We start from the raw sequence: 26,799 nt of genomic DNA, 5'->3' as shown, positions 1-26,799 counted from the left end.
AAAAAAAAAAAAAAAAAAAAAAAAAAAAAAAAAAAAAGAGGAAACTTTTGGTTACGGATACAGTGTAGTGTTAAGGGTGCTTGCTCAGGATGCTCAAGGCCCTGGATTCCACCCTCAGGGAGAGGAAGAGGGGAAGGAAATGTGGAAGAAGAGGAGGGAAGAAGGGAAAGAAGTTGAGAAACATAATTGGGAATTCTAGGTGAGTCTTCAGAGAGACCACATTAGGGGAAAAGCCTGGACTACTGACTAAAGCTTCACTTAGTTTAGGTTGTTCCATGTATCAGCTGGTGGTGCGACTGTAACAGATGTACAGATGTATCAGCTGGTGGTGCGACTGTAACAGATGTACAGATGTAGCAGCTGGTGGTGTGACTGTAACAGATGTGCTTTACTGGCTTAACAACAGAGGCAACTGTGTCTGTGTGTGTTGCTGGGTAGGCTAGGGAAGGAGTCTGGAGACTCTGCTACTTGCTCACATTTTCTGGAAATTTAAAAATATTGTAGCAGCTGGGGGTGTGGCAGAGCACATGCTCAGCTACTGATGAAGTAGTAAGATGACTCAGTAAGTCTGTGTGCAGGAGTACCCAATTGCCCCTGCCTTTACTAGTGATCACTTACAGGATACACAGCCTCACAGCAATGGGTAACAGGAGAGACTTTTTACAAAGGGAAAAGAATATCAGCCCCTTTCCCCAGCTACTCATCAGTGCACATAACCATTATGTTATGCTGTGGCTCTAAGTCAATGCTTCTGGTCCTATGTTCGAACCATCTTGATGTACTGTGAAGCCAAGAGAGGCATAGACACAGAGCACGTCTTGGGAATAGGAGTAAGCCCTGTCCAGGGATGCCAAACCAGTATGGTACACAAACTGCCTCTACCCGCGGCTGAACATAATCAGGTATGCACTGGTTTTACAAAAAGAAAACATAGCCAGTGATAGGTGGCACATACTGTTAATCCCAGCACTTGGGAGGCAGAGGCAGGTGGATCTCTGAGTTTGAGGTCAGCCAGGGCTATACAGAGAAACCTTGTCTCAAAAAACTGAAACAAAACAAAACAAAATATCAAAACCAAAAAGAAAATGCACACCAGTGAGATAGCTCAGCTAGTAAGGGTGCTTGCCTTCAAGACTGATAATTAAGTTCAATCCCTGGATCCCAAACAGCAGGAGAGAACCAACTCCTCAGAGGCGTCCTCTAACCCCCATGTCTGCTGTGGCACATGTGCCCCAATACATCTACACAAATAAATAAATGCAATCTAGAAAGACAGGTTTAAGGTCATCTTTGACTATACTGTGTGAGTACTAGACCAACCTAGGCTGTTAAGGCCGCTCTGATAATGATAAATTTTAAACAACACCAGGACTTAGAAAGCATGTGTTAATAATCATTACCATGGGGCATAAATGAGTTTCTTTTCTCTCCCCCTGTGAGTGCACCTGCCAGCATAAAGGTACCCTCTGCCCCCCCTAGCTTACCCAAGTCGCACCCCAGATCCAGCTGGGCTCGGTGTTGGCTGGAGACCCCCTTTCTGAGAGACGGTCATGCCGACATTCCTGGAAGGAGCTGGGCTGCTGCCATCAGACAGAAGTGTGGTCCGAGGGTGCTCCTTCAGGGAGGCTGCAACAGAGGCAAATACAGGGCTGGAGCTGAGAAAGTGGGCAGGGTAGCGGAGGTTGCTTGTCCTGAAGCCTCGCTCTGTCTGGGGCCTCAGCACCGACAGAATCTTGGAGGTCAATAGCTCATTATCCAAGAAGACATTCTCGTTCCATTTCTTGGGGAGAGAGCCATAGAAGGGCAGCTCGGGGTGGCCAGGGACTGACCCCCGCCTGTCGCCACCCTTAGAGTGTGTGGTCCCCATGCTGGTGCCTGGTACTGTACCCAGACTGTGCTGTTCTGGTTTTGATGCCTTGGGTGGGATCCTTCTAGAAAAAGAAGCTGTGCCTCCCCCTGCTGTATTGGCTAGAGCAGTGGGGCTGGTGTGCTGGAAACTGGCCCCTACCGTGACTGTGTGGTGTACAAATGGCACAGAATTTTCTCTTTGGGTAACAATTAAAAAAAAAAAAAAAAAGGAACGGCTCTCCCACACTCTGCTTGCTCTTTGCAGGGGGCAACGGCAGAGGACAGCTTGTGTTCACAGCAAATAATCTACTACTGGGAGCTTTGCACTTGGCGTGTTTGGCACAGACACTACATTCAGAATGATAATTGATCTGAGATCAGACATGAGGATAATGCAGAGACCCACAGACCTGGAGGCACGATGCTGACTTAGCTGGCTGTGCTCATCAGTCCTGCTGTAGGGCAGGATTCTAACATCAGGTTATATCTGAGGCTCATTATTCTGTTTTATGGACACATCCAACACACATAGGAGTTCTGAACAGTTATTTATTCCAACTGCTTACTTTTTAGGGTCTGGACAGGAGGATCCATGCACCCACTGATGGCAATGTTTCCTTCCCACTGACTGAAAAAAAAAAAGGTTTAACACAAAACAGCCACACTGGGGATGAAATCCAAGACAGTGTGCATGCTCTCTTGCTCACTCGCAGGTCTGTATGACTGAACCACACCCTAATTCCTCACTAAGAGATTCTAGGTAAGTGTTCTCCAGCTCACTCTCTCTGAGCTTTCCCCACCCCAACCCTCACTGGAGAATTCCAGGCAGGGGTTCTACCCCTGAACCATGCCTGCCCCAACCCTCTCAGGATTTATTTGGTTAAGAAAAAGTACACTTCTTTTTAGCTCTCTAGCCTGCCCTTCTCTTCCATGTGGTGAAATAGCAGGAAGACCCTTGCTGGGTGCTGTTGCTCTAGACTCCAAAACCACTGGCCAGACAAATCTCTCTCTGTCTCTGTCTTGTTCCAGGATAGCAGGGCTATATAGAGAAACCCTATCTCGAAAATAAAACAACAACAACAAAAAGACTAAGGATACATTGGAAATTTTCTGACAGAGAGGTCATGAAGGAAGCTTAAGATATGAATGACTACATGTTACAAATATTTTCAATTAAAATTCATCCTTTAATTTTTATTTTTTATTTCATATTTAAATAATACTTTTTATTTATTATTTATTAAATAAAAAATACCCTTTTATTTTCCCCCTTTGAGACAGGGTCTCTCTGTGTAGCCTTGGCAGGCCTGGAACTCAGTAGCCAAGAACAGTTTCATACTTCTGAAAGTCCTGCCTCTGTCTCCCAAGCACGAGGATCACAGCTGTGTACCACCATACCTTTTCCTGGCTGCTGGACATGGAACCCAGGGCTTCATATCCACTAAGCCAAGTGATCTACCAGCTGAGGCACTGAGCCAGCTCTTATAGCATTCAATATGTTTATCAGCCTGGCATAGTGGGGATGTCACTGACCCCTGCCTCAAATGTTCTGATGTCAAGTTAATAAAAGTCTGACAACTGTAATTATTATGGTAGATGTTGGCCACGTAGATGTCACCAATGCACACACACCCCAAAAAAATCATAAATGGAAGTGGCTCAGGGCAGGGCAGGAATTTCCTGCTATTCGTACACCATACCAAACCCCACCCAAGGCCATGATGATTTAAACACACAAGTATGGGACAAACCTGAATGGCGGCCTCTGCTGGGCCTCTTAGCATGGCTAGCTAGTTCCTGAACTAAGGTCTGACCCAAAGTTGAACAGATTCTGCTTTCATGCTGTTCAGAGAAAAGAAAGTACAAATATCATCTAGGAACGGCCAGCTCCAAAGAATGTTTATACATATTGCTAATGGTGGGCCTTGGGAACCTGTAATCCAAATGCTGAGGACAATGAGACAGGAGGTTCACAAGTTTAAGGTCAGCCTGTCTCAAAAACAAAAGGACAAAGGGCTTGGAAAGGTAGCTCAGTGGCTAAGAGTACTAGCTTTTCTTGCAGAGGATACAGGTTCAGTTCCCAGTACCTTCATGGTGGCTCACAACCACCTGTAACTAACTCCAGTTTCTTTTCTTTTCTTTTTTTTTTTTTTAAGATTTATTTATTTATTACATGTAAGTACACTGTAGCTGTCTTCAGACACTCCAGAAGAGGGCGCCAGATCTCATTACGGATGGTTGTGAGCCACCATGTGGTTGCTGGGATTAGAACTCTGGACCTTCGGAAGAGCAGTCGGGTGCTCTTACCCACTGAGCCATCTCTCCAGCCCCTAACTCCAGTTTTAAGAGATCTGAGACACACCACCATAGACCTGTACATGCATGCGTGCACACGCGCACACACACAAAGGATACTGCCACATAGCTGGGCACACAGGCATACACACACCCATCAAACACAGCACCATATACTTGTACATGCATGCATACACACATATGCATTATGCACACTAATATATACCTATACAGGAGTGCATACGCATAAAGTACACTAAAAGGGCTAGTGAGATAACTCAGTGGGTAAGGTCCCTTTGGTACCAATCCTGATGACCTGATTTTGATTCCCTCAATCCCCTGGACCCACATAGTGGAAGGGAAGAGTTGACTCCTGCAAGTTGACCTCTGACCTACACATGAGTGCATGTATAAACAAGCTTTGCCTCCATCAGTTGAAAACATTAAAACAAACTAAACAAACAAGAACCTAAAACAAAAGGCTGGAGGTGCGGCTTGATGGTAGAGTGTTTCCTAGCATGCTCAAGGCCCAGGGTTTGATCCCTACCTGTTACAAGGACTAACAGCTACCTTGGAGATCACTGAGGATGAGCCTACCTCCTGTCCATCTGTTCCTGCATTGTGTCCTGTCCTGCCGTTCCTCACCTCCCAACACCAGAAAGGGAAGTTACTTCTTAGTTTTTAAATCAAAGCCCCATTAACGTAAAGCTATTTCCTCCTGGTCAAGCTAGAATAGCATCTAAGTTATCCATTCTTCTGTCCCTGGGAGGAGACCTGGCATTATAAGCTACCCAAAACATCGCAGACCATATTATCTTCTTTGTCAGCTTGGCTTGTCACTCATGCTACAGGGAAGGAAAGGTAAATTGTGCCATTAATGAAGGAGCCCCTCCCTCAGTGCAGCCGGTGGTGGAGTTCTGAGTCCTCGAAATGTTTACCATTCTTTGTTTTTTTCCTTTTCCTTGGGATACCGGCCGAAAGTCCAAGCTCCCTTTCCTGGTTGCTCTGGGCTTTTCAGTTTCTCTCTGAAGCTCTCCATGTCCTCCACCATGCAGGGACTTGCTGACCTCCACTGCAAAAGGCACAGTGTTCTTTCTTTCTCTGTTCCTCAGGTGTACTGTTTATAGTTGTCTGCAGTTTCCCTTCAAACTCTAAAGCTCTGATGGTTATTTTCTGTTTATGTATAGTATGTGTGTATGTAAGTGGTTCCTAAGGAGGCCAGAGGAGAACGTGAGCTGTGCTGGAGCTGGAGTTAGGACACTGAGAGCTGTGTCCTATTGTGTGCTGGGAACTGAACTCAGGTCCTCTGTATGAGCAGCACACAGTCTAAGCCACTGAGCCATCCCTTCAGCCCCCATTTTTCTCAAAATAAAATTATCTTTGCGCTTCAAGCCCATTAAAAAAATCCTTTTACTAATGAGACCATAGACCCAAACTGAGACCTCAGTTTCCCCAGTACAGCAGACAGCAAACAATAACAGTAAAATAAACTATTAGAACAGACAGAGTGTGGTAGTGCATTCCTTTTATCTCAGCACTTCAGAAAGCAGAGGCAAGTAGATATTTGAGTTCAAGGCCAGCCTGCTTGACATAGCAACTTCAAGATCAGCCAGGACTACATAGTGAGACGCTGTCATAAACAAACAATCCTCCAAGCAAAAACTATCACCAACACTGAAAGTACTGCAGCACACTTAAATGCTCTTTGTATAATGTAGAATGCAATGTAAAGTATTTGTTTATAATAATGTATTTTTAAAAATGCATATTAGGCAACGTGCTGATTGGCTGTGGAACGCCAACTTTCCGTATTTGAATCTGGGGCGGGCGTAGCGGACCTTGTTGGGATTCTTTCGGCTCGGTTTCTCCTGCTCCGTTTTCCTAGCGCGAAGCGGGTACAGCGCTCCTCCCTTGCGGTAGGCGTCCGCGCGGGCCCAGGGCTCGGCAACCGTAGTCAGAATGAGTCTGCATGTCTTAAATGACGAAAATGTGCCCAATGAAAAGAGTTCACAGTGCTGTGACTTCCATTTTTTGCCACCAGAACTTACCGGCAGATCATCTGTTCTTTGTCTGTCACAGAAAGAAAATGTACCACCCCAGAGCCTGGCTAAGGCCACAAATGTGACGTTCCAGACACCACCTCGGGATCCACAGACACACAGGATCTTAAGTCCTAACATGACCAATAAGTGTGAGGCTCCTTTTGGATTACAAAATGACCAAAATGAAGTGATTGTAGGCTACCAGAAGAATGAAGAGTCACTGAAGAAGTATGTTGAGGAATGCATAGTGAAGATTGAAAAAGAAGGCCAGAGGTACCAGGCACTGAAGATCCATGCAGAAGAAAAGCTCAGGCTGGCAAGTGAGGAGATCGCCCAGGTACACAGCAAGGCCCAAGCAGAGGCACTGGCTTTGCAGGCAAGCCTGAGGAAGGCACAAATGCAGAACCACTCACTGGAGATGACTCTGGAGCAGAAGACAAAAGAAATTGATGAGCTGACCCGGATCTGTGATGACCTCATCTCTAAAATGGAGAAGATCTGAGCACAGCCAGCTATAACCAGCGCTCTTCTGTCTGTCTGCCCATTTATTTCCTTATCTGTCTGATTTATCTCTTACGTGTGGTTTATTTAACCTCTGTTCATTTCTAAATTACTTTATTTTGAAAAGACTAAAGTTTAATATCAAACTCAAAAAAAAATGCATATTAGTATTTTGCCTGCATGTGCATCTGTGTACCAAGTTCATGACTGATACCTGTGGAGGCCAGAAGAAGATATCAGATCCTCTGGAACTGGAGTTATAGAATGTTGTAAGCCACCAGTTCAGTGCCGAGAACCAAACTCTGATCCTGCCAAAAGCACTGCTCTTATCCTCTGAGCCAGCCCGCTAGCACAAGTATTTATATCTTATGGTGGATGGGTCCAAAATGACTCTCTTTGTAATGTTTGCAGCCATGAAAACAAATTATGAGCCAGGAGCTCTGCCTTAAACAGTTGTATGAATTGTGCCTTTAATTTTTTAAAAAATGTATTTATTTTATGTATGTGAGTATACTGTCACTCTCTTCAGACACACCAGAAGAGGGCATCAGATCCCATTACAGATGGTTGTAAGCCACCATGTGGTTGCTGGGTATTGAACTCAGGACCTCTGGAAGAGTAGTCAGTGCTCTTAACCACTGAGCCATCTCTCTGTATTTTTTTTTTTATACTGGGGCTTCATGCTTTTGATTCTTTGGGATTTACATTTCCTGGTGGGACCAATCTTTCTCAAGTACCAAGGCAAGCCAATCCCTAGAGACAATAAAAGACTCACACTGAGGCCTGAGATGGCTCTCTGAGCAAAGGCACTTGCTGTAGAACGTGGTGACCCTGAACGTGGTGACCCGATTTTGAGCCCTGAGACCCACATGGTAGAATTAGAACCAACTGTGGAAAATTGTCTTTTGACTTCCACAAGCTGTTGCACTGCATTTGTGCCCACAAATCAGTCACTAAATAAATGTAAACTTAAAAAAAAATACCCACATATCTCTCATATGGAAATACCCACATATCTCTCATATGGAAATACCCACATATCTCTCATATGGAAAGTCGTAGCTGCCTGTATTACTGCTAATCATGTTCCCCACAAAACTGCTTACAGGAGAGTGCTGCACGTAGCTTCTGGGAACCTGCCCCTAGTTGGTTCTGATTGGAAAATAAAGATGCCACCAGCCAATAACTGGGGAGGACAGAGGCGAGATTTTATGATTCCTGGGGTGGGTCGGTGGGTGGTGGTGGAGGAGGAAGAGGAGGAAAAGGAGGAGGAGGTGATCATCCAGGAGAATGTGGAGGAGAGGAGAGACAACGCCATGCCTGAGAAGGGTGTGAGACAGAGAGGCATGGCAGTCATGTGAAGGAGCCAGGAGAACTCGGCTTAGAGTGCTGCCCAACTGGGTCTAGAGCAACCAAGATAGAACACAGACTTAAGTAAGTAGTAACTCATTATCAGCGGGAGGTAGATTCTAGCAGCAGTGGAAGTTAGGCAGTGGCCCCACTATTGTGCTATTTAAAGCATATTAAAATGTAAAGGCTGTGTATGTGTCTTTCACTCTGGAACATAAGCTACTGAGGTGGGTACCACTCTGTGACAGGATTTATTAATTAATATTTAATACTACACAAAGTGGCCAAGCCATAGTCAACACTCACAGGCAGGGTCTATGTAGCTGTGGGTGATCAGCATGCTCTGATAGCTACCTCACAAGCTTGTTGCTCCTGCAGCCACAAGTTTCTCACGATGCTTGGCTTTAATCTAATCGTTTACTGGGCATATAACCTACAATCAGTCACCTGGGAAGAGTCTCAATGAGGAACCATCACACTGGATGGGCCTGTGGTTGTGTCTGGGGGTGGGGGTGGTCCAGCCTACTGCAAGTAATGCTACTCCCTAGGCAGGGGTCCTGACCTGTGTAAGAGTGCAGACAGAAGGCTAAACACAGGCAGGCAAGTCAGTCTGCCTGCATTTGCTTGTTTCTCTCTGCTCTTGAGTGTAGGTGGGATGTGACTAGTGGACTGGCTTTCCAGGACTTCAACCTGTAACTGTAAGCTGAAACAAATCCCTTTCTCCCCTAAGATGCTTATCACAGGAGCGAAATGCAATGAAGATACCTCCCTTCCATAAACTTCTTCTGTCAGTAACAGGAGTTGCCATTACCGTGAACCATACTCGGTAGCCCTGGCTGACCTGAGGCTCCATGTTGGCTTTGAACTCAAGACAATCCTCCTGCTTCAGTCTCTCAGGACACCATTGGTTCCCACCCACCTTCTTTCCCAACTGTACTCTAGGCTACATTCTGTCTGCTTCTATCATCTCAAAGCCAAGTACTAGACTATAAGGCAAGGCTCTCAACCTTCCCAATGGGAGCCAGAAGGTAAAAGGGCAGCAAAGATGAAATATAGATTTGGAAGGTGTTGAGCCAGGAATACCAGAAGGAAGCATGTGCCACGGGGAGGTTTAAGAAGTGCCTGGCCATTGAGCTAGTCAAGGCATATCAAAATCAGCTGGCATGTGTGTGTGTGTCTTTCATTTGTGAATCCAAAGAGCTCTTGGGCAGGTGTGGTGTGTATGACCTACTTGGAGCCAAACTGGTTTAACTAATTCACCATATTACTGCCCCTTCTCCCCAATATAAAATTATTTCCATTGATACTTCATAACTGTAATCTTGCTACTGATAGGAACTGTGATGTCAATATCTGTGTTTTCTGATGGTCTTAGGCAACTCCCATGAAAGAGTCATTGGACACCCTCTCCCCACCTATCAATCTGAACCCTGTCCATTCTTGCTTCTTCTAGAAAAAGCTACACTTGAGGATTTTGTCTACATTTCTGCTTTGCTCCTAGTATGCCCTGTATGCAGTGCTGTGCTGCCTGTTTCTAGTCAGTTGTGAGCTAAGCTTCCTCTGTGACAGTTCCTCCAGTGGTTGCATGTCTTATATCACACCTTATCAAACAGGTCCCAGCCATTCTCCACACACCAGTGGCCCAGAGACCTGGAGGTCTGCCTGCTGGGACAAGTGAAACCATGCGTCTCTCTCTCACTTCTTTTTTTTTTTTTTTTGGTTTTTTTCGAGACAGGGTTTCTCTGTGTAGCCCTGGCTGTCCTGGCACTCACTTTGTAGACCAGGCTGGCCTCGAACTCAGAAATCCGCCTGCCTCTGCCTCCCAAGTGCTGGGATTAAAGGCGTGCGCCACCACGCCCGGCTTCTCACTTCTTTTAAACAGCATTTACCATGCTACACAGGATGGAAGCCTTGTGCTGCTTTGGAAAATGTTAAAAGAATTGGCTCAGCAGGTTAGGAATGCTTGCAGTGAAAGCAAGAGAACTGTGTGTGTGTGTCACCAGCATTCTCGTAAAAGCTGTGCATGCCTGGAACCTGTGTTGTCATGTGCAGACAGCAAGACTTTGCTGGACAGCTGGCTAGGGTAGCCAAAATAATGAACTTCAAGGTCAGGGGGAGAATGTGTCTCAAAGTCAAGGTGGAGGGGCTTGAGACACTCAGCAGGCAAGGCACTGGCTGCTCTTCCAGAGAACCTAGGTTAAGATCCCCCAACCCAAGTGGGGCAGTGGTGGTACATGCTTTTAATTTCTCAGTACTTGGGAAGCAGAGAGCAGCCGTATCTCTGAGTTCAAGACCAGCCCTGTCTACAGGGCAAATTCCAGGACAAACTAGCTTACAGAGCAAGTTCCAGAACTACACAGGGAAAAATCGAGACACAAACAAAACAAAAAGATTCCCTGACCTGAATGACAGCTTACAAACCATGTGACTCCAGCTCTCAGGGAATCTGATGCCTACGTCTGGCCTCCTTAGAATGGCACTGAGCACTCGTGGTGCACAGATACAACCATTTGCAACTCCAGTTCCAGAGAATCTGACCTCCTGTTTAGGCCTCCATAGGCTCCTCTACCTAAACAGTACACATATACAGACATGGAGGCAAACATTCATACACATAAAATAAATTTTAAGAAAAACTGAGGTGGAGACTGGCTGAGGAAGGTGCTGGACGCTGACCTCTGGCTTCTGCGTGCACAAGGACGGGTGAGTGCCACGTGCACATCCACACTCCCACAAAACGCTGTAATCACACTCCTGGATATGTGTTAAAGCTGTGCAAAAATGGACCGTTCACAGCAGTGCAGTCCCTGGAAGTCAGAAGTAGAAACTGCTCAATCATCCACCAAGCCACTGGTCAACAGCTGACTCCAGTGTGGTCCAATGTAGCCAGGGAAATACTATCCAGCTATTGAAGAAACACAACCATGCTCTGGAGGCAAGTCAGGTCCAGCAAAAAGGCTCAGTGGGGAAAAGTGCTTGATGCCTGACAAATCGAGTGTGTGGAAAAGCTAAATTTGGGGCTAAAGAGATGGCTCAGTGGTCAAGAGCATGCACTGCTCCTGCAAAAGACCTGAGTTTGGTTACCAGCACATACACCGGGTGGTTCGTAACCATCTGTAACTCCAGCTCCAGGAGACCTGGAAACCCCACGCTTTCTTGAGCACAAACATACATGTACACACACCCACACACATTCACATGCTCTAAAATAAAATTAATCTTACAATGAAAGTTGGGTGTAACTTCACCAAATCCTATAGCAAGATGGGAGGCGGGTTCAGGCCAGCTCCCTGGAGCAGAAAGCAGAGTGGTGGAGAAACCCCTCCCTTGACGAGGTGCAAAGAGAGGACAAACCTCCGGAAGTTTCCTCTGCTCTCCACACACGTGTAATGGTGCACATGTATCCACACGCACATAATAGTAAGTAATAATAATAATAATAAAACCCCCCAAATATTTAGAAATCAAACTCAAAAGACTGCTGTTTGCATGAATGCATGGATAGGCAATGTCTAGGCTGGGCAAGGTCCAGGAAGATAATCTTGAACATGTATCCCATGCTGGTATCAAACTCCTGATCCTCCTGCCTCCACCTCCTTAGTACTGGGGATGACTGACAGTTTATGCTGTGCTGGGGATGGAACCCAGGGCTTGCTCCGTGCATGCTGAAGAAATAAATGCTCTACCCACTGAGCTACATTTCCAGTCCACCTCTGGAAGTTCTAAACTTGATTATGGTCACTAAAAGCCACTGGGTGCATACTTAAGTGACCAGCTGGGGCAGTATGTGAACTGTGCCTCAATAAAGCTGCTAGGCAAACACACACTCACAGCTGGGTTGGAAGCTGCCATCTTTCTGATCTGAAGCCCATCATTCCACCTGCATTAGTCATTCAGCTCTGAGACAAGAAAACATCACCTGATGCCTGCTTTCCTAAAGCAGACAGCCATGGTGGGGAGTGTGAGTGTGGTTTAGATCTGGCCACACAGGGAAATTTAGCTTGCTGTTGCCTAAAACTATCTCTAAAGACAATTTGGGGGGATGGGGATGTAGCTCACCGGTCTAATACTTGCCTAGCCTTTAGGAAGCCCTGGGACCTGAATTCCTGGGTTCATTCAATCCCATCATTGAATAAGCAAGGCATGGTAGCACATGCCTGTAATCTACCCCGACTCAGAAGGTAGAGGCAGATGGATCAAGAGTTCAAGGACATCCTCAGCTACATATCAAACTGGAGACCCATCCTAGCCTCCCTGAGACCCCTTCTTAAAAGGTGGAAAAAGCTGATCTGGATGGGCAGCTTGCTTGCCAGGCATTCACAAAAGCCCTGGTCTGGATCTCCAGTGCTGGGAAGGGAAAACAAAAGTTACTCTAGAGCCCAATTAGCACTGTCTGCCCTCCCTGCCGAGAGGCGGGATTGATCTGCAGGTCCTGGTGGCGGTAGCACTTGTGTGACTGACACAGAGCTGTTTCTGCAAAGGACCCAGAGAGGAGGGGGAGGGGACTAAGCCAACAGTGAAAACGACAGAGGGATAAGAAAACCCACTCACTCTCTGTTAACAGACAACAGGCTGCTTTCAGGATGACTTAAAGTTTTTATGTAGTGTGCATCTCTCTGTGTGTATACCATGACGCGGGTATGGAGGTCAGACGACAATTGGTGGGAGTTAATTCATTCTTTCCATCTGCCATGTGGGAACTCATTAACCTTTGTGACCAGAACCTTCACTTGCTGAGTCATCTACTTCACTGGCCACAAAGACTTTTTTTTTCTTATTTATGTATATGGCACCTTACGCAATCAGGTAGTTAATTACCTGAAGACCAGTATGAAGCACTCAGTGATCTTTGTCAGTTGTAACCTTTAATGTATAATCCCAGAACACAGAAGCTTCTAGAATCACCAATGTTTTAAAGGAGGCATATCTGTAATGCTAGAGCACTTGGAGAGGGTGTTCCAGGCAGGAGCACTGCTACCGCTCAAGTCCAGCTGGAGAATGCCCAATGTGGATGAAGGTGCTTAGGGTCAAGCCCAGCAACCTGAGTTTGATTTCTAGGACCCACATGATCGAAAGGAAACATTCCTGCAAGCAAGTTGTCCTCTGACCTCCACATCCCCAGTATGGCATGCACACCACCTCCCCCACAACAGTAATAAATAAAAATGTAAATAAGAAAGAACAAAGAAAACTGTCAACCTTTTGTCCCGTGGAGGGAAGAAGTCCAGGCTGATGCTAGGCAAATGTCCTACACTATCCCAGGCCTGGAAATGAGTATCTTAAAGAAACAAATATGGAAGCCACTCATCTCCTTCCAGTCTACAGGTTCTAGTAATCTTACTGGCCCGCTGATGCCACTCCAAGGAAGTGGCTCTGGAATGGAAATGTCCAGTTTTCTGTAAAAAAGGCCACTCTAGAGAAAACAAAAGTGTATGTGGGGTGGGGCAACAGCAAAAACTGGTCCCTCCACACAGAGGCACCATTGATACCGTCATCTACTCTTTGGGGAAGATTCCTGTTACAGGCTGAGAAGCGCTCCCTGGGTCTGGAGAGTTCTAGCAGGTGCTTGCTTGCACTAGAGAGACAATTAAGAGCAAAATCAGATGCAAGGTGGAGTTTGCAGTTCATAGTTCCTGGCGTTTCTGCCACCCGAGGATCGATGAGAGGGGGAGTGGAAGGTGGAGGGTGGGAACGACTGATCGATTTCTCTGCCTTGCCTCGTTTTGATGTTAGAGAGGAAAGGCAGTATGGAAAAGAATAAAGTACATGGGTGGGAGGAATAAACTGCTTTGTTCTAAACCTCAGGGGACACAGCAAAATTAAAAGGACATCTTGTAGCTTGGAAGGTAAGTATGAGTCAGAAAGGATGCTCGCTCTAAACCTGGAACAGTCACCCTCCTTATCTGCAGACTACAGCTGAAGGGTTTAGGGATTTTGGATGTAAAACACTTGGGGGAACCTGTTTAATTTTGATTTGTGTGTGTGTGTGTGTGTGTGTATGTGTGTGTGTGCACACGCTCGCGTGCCGCACACTAGCTCTCAGGTGTCAGGGTGATCATCCTGTCGTCTCCTACTTCACCGTAGGAGTGCTGCCATTAAAGGTGTGCTCCACTGCATCTGGCTTTTCCATAGGAATCAGGGATTGGAACTCAGGTCCTCGTGCTGGCACAGCAAGCCCTTTACCCACTGAGCCCAGAGATTTGTTTCTGTGCCAGTCCTGTGTGACCTTTATTCTGGTCACTATCTCCAATGCGTTGTAATAATCCCGTAGGAGTGCTGCCATTAAAGGTGTGCTCCACTGCATCTGGCTTTTCCATAGGNATCAGGGATTGGAACTCAGGTCCTCGTGCTGGCACAGCAAGCCCTTTACCCACTGAGCCCAGAGATTTGTTTCTGTGCCAGTCCTGTGTGACCTTTATTCTGGTCACTATCTCCAATGCGTTGTAACAATATACGCATGTGGTGTTCACACTGTATCAGGGGTTATCATCAGCTACACAATAAGGTCTGTAGGAGACCGGGGAGATGGTGGCTGAGAGACACCTGTATAAGAAAGGACCAGACTGCTGCTCAGGCCACAGGATCTGCCTGAGGCAGCTCTTCCTCCTTCTGAGTCCTGTGGGCTCACCGAGACACTGTCTGTGAATTGCTGGCTAACAGACTTAACTCTGGTGCCAGGGTTTCTCACGTGGAGGAGGGAGTTTACATCAAATCGCGTATTGGTGGCCATACGTTCACCATCCCTTCCCTGCCCCCTGCTCTGGACTGCAGGCTCTCCTCAGGAAGGTATGAGACTCCTATTTCTGCTAAGGGGATAGAGGAATGAATCAGTTTCCTCTTAAAGGTCCCACCATGTAGTCCCTGGGGCTAGAGGCTGAACTCTATCTACCCATGCCATTATGACTACTTTACTACTACTGCTATTTTTAAGCTGGATCTCACTGTGTGGTCAAGGCTGATCTCAACCTAGTGGCAGTCTCATGACAAGGCATAAGCCTTGTCTCTAATCTTCTTTTTCTAATTGTCTCGGTGCTTTTCTAGGGCCTCTTCCCAGCTGAATGGGTCTCCCTACATCAGAAGCATGGGCCAGGGTGGGGTACCCCTGGGGCAGATACTGACCCTTCTTGTATCCCCCAAACAATCACTAGTTTGCCTTCTACTGAAGAATGGGCCTCTAGGGATACCCCCTGGTCACCTGGCTCAGGGCAAGGCCTTTTTGGGTAACCTGCTGGGTAGAAGATTTCCCTTGAGCGCTGTGCTGACTGGTAAATAAGAACTGGAGAAAGTGACATCAAGATTAACATATGAAAGAAGCCAGCTGGAGAGACAGACAGAAAGTCCTCTCCCCAGGGTCATGCAAGGACAGAGCACAAACACTCAAAGCCTGGGAGCCTTAACTCTGCATATAAGTATAAATGTTCGCCTGTGTATGTGCATGCAGTATGTGTATGCACGCCACATGTATGCCTGGTGCCCAGAGGTGGCTGGGGGGCTGCACTGTAGGTGCTGATAACTGAACCTGGGCCCTCTGCCTAAGCGGTAAGTGCTCTTAGAAGCTCTTCTCTTTAAAATTTTTTTTTACACTTTGATATATATTTTGTGGGAGTGGATAACATGCTTGTGTAGAGGTCAAAGAAAAACTTGCAGGAGTTAGTTCTGTTCTTCTACTGCATGGAAGGGATTGAACTCTGGTCTTCAGGTTTGGTGGCAGGCACCCTGATCCATGAGCTGTCCTGCCAAGCCCCTTCCTGCCCCTTTTGCAAGTCAGACCCAGTACAATGCTGGAAATGATGTCATCACAAGGACCCTGACCTCACAGAGGACAAAAGGAGCTCTTCTGTATGCCACCAACCTCTCAGTGACAGCATACAGACCATCACATCCTTGTGTTGAAGGGCACACAGGCATCCAGGTATACCTGTCTGCATTGTAAGGACCACTGCTACCACCTCAGGGGTTATTATCTGTGGTGGGTTTTAAATTCTTCTGATACCGACTGGACTCAGAGCCTCTGCATGTTAGGTAAGGGCTCTACTAAGCTATGCCCCAAGCTCCTATTTTCTCCTGTTTTAACGTCTTAGTTTTTCTACCACTGTTTTATTATCTTTTGCTGTTTAGTCATTATTTTATTAACTAGTGTTACATGTGAGGAAATACGAGAATGGTGTGTGTGTGTGTGTGTGTGTGCAGAAGAGGCCAGGGGAGGACATCAGGTGTCCTGCTCTCTCACTCTCAAGCTTATTCCTTTGAGGCAGAGTCTTCCAGTGCACCTGGAGCTATGCTGGGGCCCCCAAACCCAAGCAGTCCTCCTGTCTCCACCCAGCAAAGTGCTGGGGTTACAGGAGTGTGCACACAGCCATGGCTAGCTGTCCACGGGTGCCGAGGATTTAAGCACAGGTCCTTAGCTCTCTCTTGTCCCCTGGGCATCCACAGCTCTTGTCCGTGTTAATCCTGATTGTTAGCATGATGTAAGGAGCACCTAAGCCAGCCAGCAAGACTGGTTGATCTCTTGAGTAGACTAGCTAAGTATGGGACACTGACCCTGGCCCTAACAGCCACATCCCATAGGCTGAGGGTACCAACAGGATAAAAGGGGAAAAGAAGAAAACTACCTTCCCAGTCCCACAAAGCACTACCTAGTGGGACTTTCTACCTTTAGCGCAGCTGTTTGTAAACAACCAAAAGAGTTCTACTCTAAACACACGGTACCCCTGGGCAACCTCCCCACGCCCCCTTGATGCACAGACCTGGGGTAAAGAGAAGCAGGTAGCAAGGCTGGAAATAGGTGGCCAAATCCCTTTATGTTGATTCAGTGTCTGGCATACTGCCCACACAAACTTTTAAAGGGGATTTTTATTATATTTAATTATGTGTATACATATGCAATTATGGGTATGTGTATGAGAAATGTTGGTGCCTGCAGAGGCACGTGGGGTCCTCTGGAGTCAGACTTTCAGAGAGTTGTAAGCTTCTAATCATGGGTGCTGGGAACTGAACTCTGGCCATCTGCATGAACAGTGTATGCTCCTAGCCACTGAGCCATCTCTTCAGCCCTTCCTGCTTTGGAAAAGAAAAATCATTTCTTTTTGCTTCATTGATGTGAACAAATACTCCAACACCAAGTTCCATCCCAACACACCCTTATTGTTCTTAATAAATGTTAACTCTTCAAAGGTTTTATGGTAGTGACAAGAATATTGCTGAGTCATATCCACAGCCCAACTGGGGGATTCTAGGATGGAGCTGTATCACCATGCCATGAACCCAAACCTTTCATTGGTGAATTCTAGACAGATGCTTTACCACTGAGTCACATCCCAAGCCTCTCTGCCTAGAATCCTCTATCATTAAGCCACACCATTCAGTCTAATAAAGCATTTTTCTAAATTGATATCCAAGATTATGCTCAGGGGTTTCATGTTATTGTTATAAAATACTTGGGGCAATCAACCTAACTGGGGAGTAGGCCTATTTCATTTCCAAGTTCCATGCTTGCTCTGCTCCATGGCGATCTGAGATATCATGGCAAAATGGTGTAGCAGATAAGGCCTCACCCTCATCACCGCTAAAAACATAGAAAGAAAGGGTCTGGATCCCAACAAATACTCACTTCAATGGTGAGTCCCAGTGACCCAACTGTCATGGGCTCTATTCCAAAAGAAACCTCAACACTTCCAATAGCACCACAGGCTGGGACACAGTCAACACATGGACTTTTAAGAGGCATTCAAGACCCAATCAACAGCAAATACCACACAGCTTCTGTGCTGTTTCATTTTATCCACCCAGAGAGTAGATGTGGCTATGTAGACCAGGCTGACCTCAAACTCAGGGATCCACCTGCCTGCCTCTGCCTTCTAAGTGCTGGGATTAAAGGTGGGCACCACCACACTCAGCTTGTTTATTTATTTGGTGTATGTGCCCATGGGTGGAAGTCCAGGGCCTCCTCAAGGGAACAGTTTCTTTCCACCATGTTGTTTCCAGGAATCAAATTCAGGTCATTAGGCTTGGCAGCAAGTGCCTCTGCTCTCTGACCTATTTCGACAGCTGCTATTTTTGCTTTGAGACAAGGTTGCTACTATACAGCCCAGGCTTCCCTTGAACCCTGGATTCCCCTGCCTCAATCTCTCCAGTACTGAGATGACAGATATGTGCCACCACGCCCTGCGGGTCTCTTAACGTCTACTACCCACAGCTGGATTCTTGCTTAATAAAGATAAGAAGTAACTAAGGCAAACTGCAGGTGACTCATCTAAGAAGGAATTGGAAGGCGGAAAAAAAAAAAAGTGGAACATTCTTGGACAGAAACCAGCTGGCTGCCCGGTGTGAGTCCTGCAGTGTCGGGAATGAGAACAAGCTTTCCACCTGTAAAGACTCCGAGTCGATAAGAAATGGGCCTTAGGGAATACCTCCAAGGGTCCTGAAGAAATGCTACCTCTTTCTCTACAGCCAATTTCCTTGAAGTGGATTTTGAACAAACCGATTGAACCTGGGGCTGGGTATGAATTCTATCGCTGACTAATCCCCTGGTCCACCTGTCCCTGCTGATAGCATTGGACGAACTTAAAATTAAGTCTAAAAGGAATTAAACAGTGGGTGGAGCCAACACTCAGGATGGCTTCCTGAGTGAGGCTGGACAAGCCGGAAGACTTGATGTGGGTCCAGAAAGCTGGGTGTGGTGCTACACATCTCAGCACCCAGGAGGCAAGAAGGCAGGGAGATCTTTGAGTTTGAGGCCAGCCTGGTCTACAGAGGGAGAAGAGCCAGGGCCACACAGAGAAACCCTGTCCCGAAAAACAAAACCACCAACAACAAAGCTAGGCCTAGAAACATCCCTTGGGAGGCAGAGAGGTGGATCTCCAAAGTCCTCTGGCTGGCCATTCTAACCAGTCGGCTAGCTACATGTTTAATGAGAGGCTCTATCTCAAAGAAATCAGGTGGAGGGCCAGCAAGATGGCTCAGCAGATTAGGGAGCTTGCCACAAAGCCTGGTAACCTGAGTTTAATCTCTGGAACCGACATGGTAGAAGAGAACTGACTTCTCCAAGTTGCCCTTTGACCTCTGCAGGTGTGCCATTGCCTGTGTATAGGCACATACATTAAATAAATGTTTAAAAAAAAAAAAAAAAAGGTCAGGAAGCTGGAATCCTGGCTTAGCAGTTAAAAGCACTCACTGCTCTCCAAGGACCCAGGTTTGATTCCCAACACTCACAGAGATGCTTACATCTGGCTGTAACTCTAGTTCTAGGGGATCGGATGCTACTTACTACCTTCTGACCTTCACAGGCACCAGGCACAAAGTGGTGCACAGACACACAGGCAGGCAAAACACCCATAAACACAGAATTACAAACAAACTCTAAATGAGGTTGATAGTAGGGAAAGAAGGCAGAACTCCACACAACCCTATTAAACTCTAAATTTAAACTAATTGCAAAATAAGAGCAATAAATAAATAAATAAATAAATAAATAAATAAAAGGCTTAAAGAAGATGGCTGCAAGGTGTTTTCTCCCCCACACTCCCTCAGTTCCTTTTTTCTCTCCTCTCATGTAGCCCAGGCTGTCCTCCAACTTTCTATGTAGTGGAATTACCTTATCCTCCAGGTGCTGGGATTTCTGCTGTGTAGCACTGCACCTGGTTAGTGCAGTGCTGAAGGTAGAACCCAGGGTTCTCAGACATGTGAAGTGAGACTCTACCCACTGAGTGCCGGCTCCAGACTTTCCACTCTTGAATGAGACAGGGTTTCTTGTAACCCAGGCTGGTGTCCAGCTTTCTCTATAGCCAGGGATTTACCTTGAACTTCTGAACACCCAGCCTCAATCTCTCAGATGGAGAAGGCAGGCTGGCACCAGGCTCATCGTTAATTTTTCTCTTACTCTATAGCTCTGCCTGGTCTCAAATTTGAGGTGATTCTCTCCCCTCAGGCTCTTGAATACTGGAGTCACAGGCATGCCATCACACTTAGCTTGATACATTAGTTTTCAAATGTCTAGCTTCGTTTGAGTTCTGAAGGCCAAACATTCCTGATCTCCAAACTTGAAACACAAACTGCACCAAAATCCAAAATTTTTAGAGTACCAAGATGATATAGTAATTTCACACTGAGTCTGTCATGATGGGTTACACTCAAAACACATCTGTACAAAAACAAGAAAAATGACTGCGCCAAATTACTTTCAAATGGCTCAACTAGAGCCAAAAAAGGCTTTTACTGTCAAGCCAAGCCTGACATCTTGAGTTTGAGCCCCAAGACTCAGGTAGGCAAAGAACTGCCCCTATAAGTTCCTCCACATACATGGCCTCCAAAAACAATGAATCAAAAGAAATTATCTTCAAGCCGTGTGTATGAGATATAGAGAAAATGGGAATGAATCCTATGTTTATACTTAGGATAAATATCCTCAGAACTGAGATATGGCTTGCCTAAAAGTGCCAGAAGCCCTGGGCTCCATCGTGAGCACTGGGGGTGGGGGGTGGGGGGGTAGGACTATTTTCTTTCCCCAAGTTTAGGAAAGTAGACTTAAAGATATTGTGATATATGGGAGTTTTCTCCAAAAACATAAACTTAAAAAGCTATTTCAAAGCTGAGTGGTGGTGGCACAAACCTTCAATCCCAGCACTCAGGAGGCAAAAGCAGGCAGATCTTTAAATTTGAGGCTAAACTTCTCCTCAAGCAAGTTCCGGGACAGCCAGAGCTACACAGAGAAACCCTGGCTCTGAAGACGAAAAGCCAAACCTAAATAAATACTCCAGGGAGGACATGGTGGCACAAGCCTTTAATTTCAGCCCTTAGGAGACAGAGGCAGGTAGAAACCTGCCTGATCTACACATCGAGTTCTAAGACAGACAGGGCTATGAAGAGAGACCTGTCTCAAAACAAAAAGTAAACACACACAATGCCTTTATTACTATATTTAACTGTATGAGTGTGCACATAAGAAATGAATGGCAGAGCATACTGTGGTCGTCAAGAGGAGTTGTTTCTCTCCTACTCTGTGGGTCCTGAGGACAGAGGTAAGGTCATCATCAGGCTGGTGGCAAACACCGTCACCCAGTGAGTCATTTCAAGCCCAATATAAGTTTAGCGGTAGGCAAAATCGGCTGTCTACATTCCCCAGGGCTTATATAAACCTCATGTTCCTAACAAGTGATGTCCCTCCCACGCCCGCTCAGCTAACTGAGGTCTTGCTAAGACCAAGTGACGAAGAGTCCACTGTCCAGAGATAGAGCAGGGCTACTCTGCTATTCCCCTAGTCCCTAAGCTACCGCCTAAGCAATTAATCCTGGAACTTTCTAGAATGCAGAAGAGACCATATGGATGGGCTTTATACAATCCATAAGTCCTTAAGGATGGGTGGAACTGGGGGTCAGCTCTGCAGTTGATGATTCCCAAATGCCCAGGCCACCACCCCCCAAGTAAAATCTATTTACAAATCTGCCCAGAGTTAAAATATCTCTGGATATTTTAGCAGTATGGTAAGGGAATGACACTGGGTCACAGCCCAGAGGAGTTCGGGTGACCAAAGAATGGCAGTATAGCCAATGGTTACTGAAGAAAGCTGAAATGCTTCTCTCACCCAAGGAAGATGTCATAGGGTCATCTGCCGATCGCTTTGTAGTAAGGTTGTTAGGAGGAAAGAGGGAAGAGGAACCGCATTCCAGGGGAGAACAATGGGCAGGAGGGAGACAAAGGAATGAAGGCTTACTAAGTACAAGTTAGTTGAGAGTGGATGGCATGGGGTTTGCCAGCAGGGCTGGGCGCGTGGTGGTTTATTCTTTTGTGCCTTTACTTCCCCAGCTAGGGTGTCAGTAGAGGAAGAGGAATGACAGAACCTGCATTTCACAGAGGGAATGTTACAGGCAGGTCAGTCATTACAGGGACAGAGCAGGAAACCAGTCTGGTCATCTGCATTCCAAGTGGTAAGGCCTTTAAGGAAGCCCCAGGATGGAATGACAGGTGAGCGGACCACTGTACCCTGTGAAACATAGGGGGTCGGGAGGGGGAAGGATACAGATGATACAGGAATATTATCTGGGTCGCTGAGGCAGGATCTGTAGAGGGAAGGGGGGTCGGGGATGGGACAGAAAGCAAAGTCTTTGGGTTCCTTCATTCTGAAGGGTCCAGTAGACACTGATAACACCAAAGGATGGTGTTTGCCAAAAGCAGGCAAACACAGGGTTTGAACCCAGGATCTCATGCATGCCAGGCAGGCTTTGTACATGCTGAGCCATGTATGATGCCCACAGGGCTCTCTCTGGAGTCCCCAGGTAGGTTCTCCACCCAAGCCACACTCCTAGCTCCACAGTGGGGATTCTAGGTAGTGGTTCCATCTTTAAGCCACACTTCCAACCCCTGAGCGACATGTTCAGTTCCTGTACATTGCCTCTAGTTATCTCAATAAGGGAGCAAGGGTACTCCTGGAAGACATTCCCTAGGGCAGCCCACCACAGTCTCTTTAGCTCCAATGCCAACAATACTGGGGTTGGGAAGACTTCACTTAGACTGGAGCGTGGGGGTTCTTCACGTCCAGGCCCAGATGGCTGGCCTCAGGCAACTGCTGAGAGTTTTCAGATCTTAGCCTCTCACAAGGTAGTTCAGGCCCCTCCAGTAGTCTGTGGGGCCTCCAGCCTAGATAAGGTGGTTTTCTCCCTCATCATCTCTCTACATGATGAAGTAATAAGCAAAGGTTTAGATGCCCGCACGGGAGCTTGGCCTGGGGCAGCTTCCTTTCAGGTTCATGACAATTCACTAATAAGTAGTTTGGATGAAGAAGTTTCACCCATCCTGTTATGGGCTTGGCTAGAGGCCAGTCAGCTCAGAATGATTTCAGTAGCCCTGCACACGTTTCCTGTGGTCCCCAAGAATATGATATTCTTGGAGCTGAGCAAGTGGTCAACCAGCTTCCATGGACTGACTTGATGTCCCAGAATGAGTAGAAGGCTGTGGTGACAGGGCTTTTCCATATGGATTCTAAGACTCAAGACTGTAGCCTGCCTTTATGGTCACTGTCACTGTCATAGTCATCATTGTCATTGGAACAGCAAGATGGCTCAGTAGGTAAAGGCACCTGTTGCCAAACCCGATGACCTAGGTTCAATCCCCAGGACTCATGTTGCAAGCTATCCTCTGAACTCCATATGCACACTTTGGCAGACAGATCCCCACCCCAACCGTCCCAAGTAGCCTCCCAAGTGCTGAGATTAGAGGTGTGTGCTCTAGCCTTAAAAAAAAAAAAAACACTAAACAAACAAACAAACAAACATTGGTTTAGTGTGTGTTCTTTCCATCTACCACATGGTAACCAGATTGAATTAGACCATCAGGCTTGAGGGCAACATGACCAAGTTGAGTCCTAGCTTGCCTTATAAACCATGTTAGGGACCAGAAAGATGGTTCAGGGGCTAAAACACTTGCTGTGCAAGCATGAGAACCTGAGTTTGAACTTCTTGCAGTGTGTGTGGGAGTGGGGAGGGTCAGAGATGGGGATTTCTGAGGTTTGCCTGCTGCCTGCCCAGCTCTAGCTTCAGCGAGAGACCCTGTTTTCGAGGAAGTAAAGTGGACCCAGATAGAACAGGGTACCTGATGTACTCTCCTGGCCTCTGTGTACACACCTGGGTACATGTGCTGGTGTGCATGTGCACACGAACACTCATGTACTCACAGGCACACACACATACTGATCCATACCCGTTCTCACATACCAAAAATAAATAAATGGCGCTCTATATTATGTGTGCAATTTAGATTGTGTGAGACATCAAAATGAAGAGAAGACTATGTGGGAAGAAACAGGAGAGGGTGACAGGGTAAGAATTATGTCATAGCTCCTCTCATACATAGAGCCGAGGTTTAAATAAACACAAAAACAGTCGCATGCTGCAGAGGTGGCTCAATGGACAGTGTTTACCATGTTAGCATGAAGACCAGATTTTGGATCTCCTGGACCCATGTAAAGGCTGAGCAGGCATGGTGGCTGCTGTTAATTCCTGCACTTGGAAAGCTGACAAGGGTCCCCTAGATGAACTAACTGACTGAGACTGGCTAACTCAGTGAGATAAAGGTTCAGTGAGATCCCTCAATAAAGTGTGTATGTATGGGGAATCCAACATCATTTGAGGCTTCTACACGCATATATACATATTTGCTACACACATGTGGACATGCAAAAGGCTCATAACCCCCTCTAAATGCATGCAAGTATACATGAACACATACATACATACATAAATAGGGCTGGAGAGATGGCTCAGCGGTTAAGAGCACTGACTTCCAGAGGTCCTGAGTTCAAATCCCAGCAACCACATGGTGGCTTACAACCATCTGTAATGAGATCTGATGTCCTCGTCTGGTGTGTCTAAAGACAGCTACAGTGTACTTCTACATAATAAATAAATCTTTTAAAAAATGTAATAAAACTAATAAGTAGGCACAGTGGTACACGTATAGTCACAGGGCTTGGGAGGCACAAACAGAACAGGTTTCAGGCTAGCCTAGTTTACCCAGAGAGTTCCTGGCTAACGTGAGACTCTGTCTCAAATAAAAACAACAAACAGACAATGAAGACCTGGGCATGGTAGTACAGTCCTATGATCTCAGCTCTTGTAAGACGGAGGCAGAAGGACCAGAAACTCCAATCTATGTTATATAGCAAGTTCAAGGCAAGTTTGGTCTACACAATGTACCCTTTCTACATAACCTTTTCTCAAAACACAAAACCAGTACCACAGAAGGAAGACTATTTGGGAGGATGAGGATGGCGGTGGGATGAGGGAGAGTCTCAGGAGGGTAAGTATGCACAAAGTTCAACAGCACTTGTGTACAAAGTGTCATTGTGACAGCCACCAGTCTGTATGCTAACCATAAATAAACAGATAGTAAGAAATTAGTAAGTTAATGACAAATAGGAAATAATGTACGTAGTCATGGAACTGTCAAAAGTACTTCTTTATCATCCATAGTGCCTTAAAATAAAGGTTATTTGAACACAAGAAAGGGGGCGAACCCTTCACTCTAACCCTAACCCAAGGTCTTCAAGTCTGACAGTGTCATTTCCCAGACCCTACATGGTAGAAGGAAAGGAAACACACACACCACCAACCCAGGGGTGGAAGAGGAGCCTTAGTGATGCTGCCCCTTCCTTATGGTGGTCCTGGACTCTGCCTCCACCTGACTCGGAACAAAACAAAACAAAACAAAAAGGAAAAAAAAAACAAAAGACGAAGAAAAGAAAAAGAAAAAGGGATAACCTGGAACCTGCCCTACAAGCTTCATGGCCGACTGTCCTGAATGACAGGACTCCAGTGGCTTCCGGAAGACACAGCTCCACCACCGTCACACCTGGAACCCACCTGGTACTGACAGGCCAGCTCATGAACAGATGCCTCCCAGATGGAGCGAGCCATCATCAAGGTTAACTGTGGATGCTACACGGTGGTGGAGTGGATGGTTCTGGAACTATCGGTCTAAGTTGATGAACTACGACCATCACCCGTTAGAGCCACCAGTAAGGAGCTGGGGAGGTGTCTCAGTGGGTCACTGCATTCGCTGTGCAGGTATGAAGACCTGAATTCAAATCTCCATTACACATAAAAGCTGGATGTGGACAGTGGTCACATACACCTCTAGCACCAGAAGGAGCACTGAGGCTTGCAGGCTACAACAAACAGCTCCGGGTTCGGTGGCAGAGAGACATAGACAGACAGACAGACAGACCAACCAAGTCACTGGCCAGAAGAAATGGCCTTTATATGTGTCCTTGGAGAGGGACATCCATGCATGACCCCAGAGGAATGAGCTCATGATGAAGGGGACTGAGGAGATAAAGCCTGAGGCAAGTCACCTCACTGTTACCAGAGCTGCACAGTGAAACTCGCCCTGAATGGCCCAGACTTGTCCTGTAGGATAAGACCACGTCAAATTGCAATGTCACACTGCTTTCTGGAATGCGGTGGAGGGACTTCATATACTTGGAGCTAGGTGCATGGATGTTAACCTAGCACATAGGAGGCTGAGTCTCCTGGGTCAGCTTGGGCTATATACTGAGAATTCAAGGGTATGCTAAAGACTCTGCCTCAACATACCTGCCCTACCTACTGAAAGGTGCACATGAATTTTACATGCTTCTGGCCAAATCAAAGCCAGATGCTGGGCCAGTGGAGTGGCTAACAGGTAAAGGCGCCTGCTGCTGATCCCCAGAACCTACATGGTGGAAGAGAACTTTCCCATGTTGTCCTCTGACCTTCACACAAGTGCCATGTATGTGCATGCGTTTTCTCTCTCACCTTCACCACTCCCACACTTAACGAGTAAGTGTAAAACAACTTAAAAACCAGGGGCTGGGGCAATGGCCCAGTGGTTAGGAGTTCTTGCTATTCCTGCAGGGGATCAGGCCTTGGTTCCCAGCGCCTATAAGGTGGCTCACAACTTTTTGTAACTCCACCTCCAAGAAACCTGACACCCTGTTCTGGTACACATATGTATATGCAGGCAAACAATACTCACACACATAAAGTGAAAAGAAATAAACCTGTGAAACAAAGCAAACAAGCAATCTAGATTTTGAACTATGGAGGTCCTAGCAAAACAACTCCCCCACTTCAGGTAGGCATCTCCAGAAGTATAGCTGCTTTTCTTCTGAGTTTTTATTTATTTATATTTTTAAAGCCAGTACCTATGTAAGGCCAGGCTGGCTCCGAATTCTCTCACGTAGCCTAGGGATGAGCCTGAGTCGCAGGTACCTTTTGGGAATCTTTTCTGTTTT

At 46.5% G+C, this 26,799-nt stretch overlaps 1 protein-coding gene and 1 pseudogene across 5 annotated transcripts in view; one reads left to right on the top strand and one right to left on the bottom strand.

Annotated features, from left to right (window-relative positions):
* Arhgef18 (Rho/Rac guanine nucleotide exchange factor 18) overlaps positions 1-26,799 on the bottom strand; it is a 103,927-nt gene that overhangs the window by 26,756 nt on the left and 50,372 nt on the right. For 2 of the 4 annotated variants that reach the window (XM_029480390.1, XM_021169406.2), the window contains one exon: positions 1,485-1,626. In XM_029480390.1, the coding sequence (XP_029336250.1) occupies positions 1,485-1,626 (142 nt within the window). Of the gene's footprint in view, positions 1-1,484; positions 1,627-2,414; positions 2,477-5,981; positions 6,230-26,799 lie in introns of those variants that run through there. The other 2 variants (XM_029480388.1, XM_029480389.1) reach the window with 2 other exon arrangements.
* LOC110300066 lies at positions 6,322-6,757 on the top strand (annotated as a pseudogene). Its single transcript, XR_002378543.1, has one exon. The product of XR_002378543.1 is annotated as a transforming acidic coiled-coil-containing protein 3 pseudogene (transcript).

Source organism: Mus caroli, chromosome 8 (genome assembly GCF_900094665.2).
Source record: "Mus caroli chromosome 8, CAROLI_EIJ_v1.1, whole genome shotgun sequence".
NCBI classification, from domain to species: Eukaryota; Metazoa; Chordata; class Mammalia; order Rodentia; family Muridae; genus Mus; species Mus caroli.
This window is presented reverse-complemented; position numbering and strand designations above follow the sequence as displayed.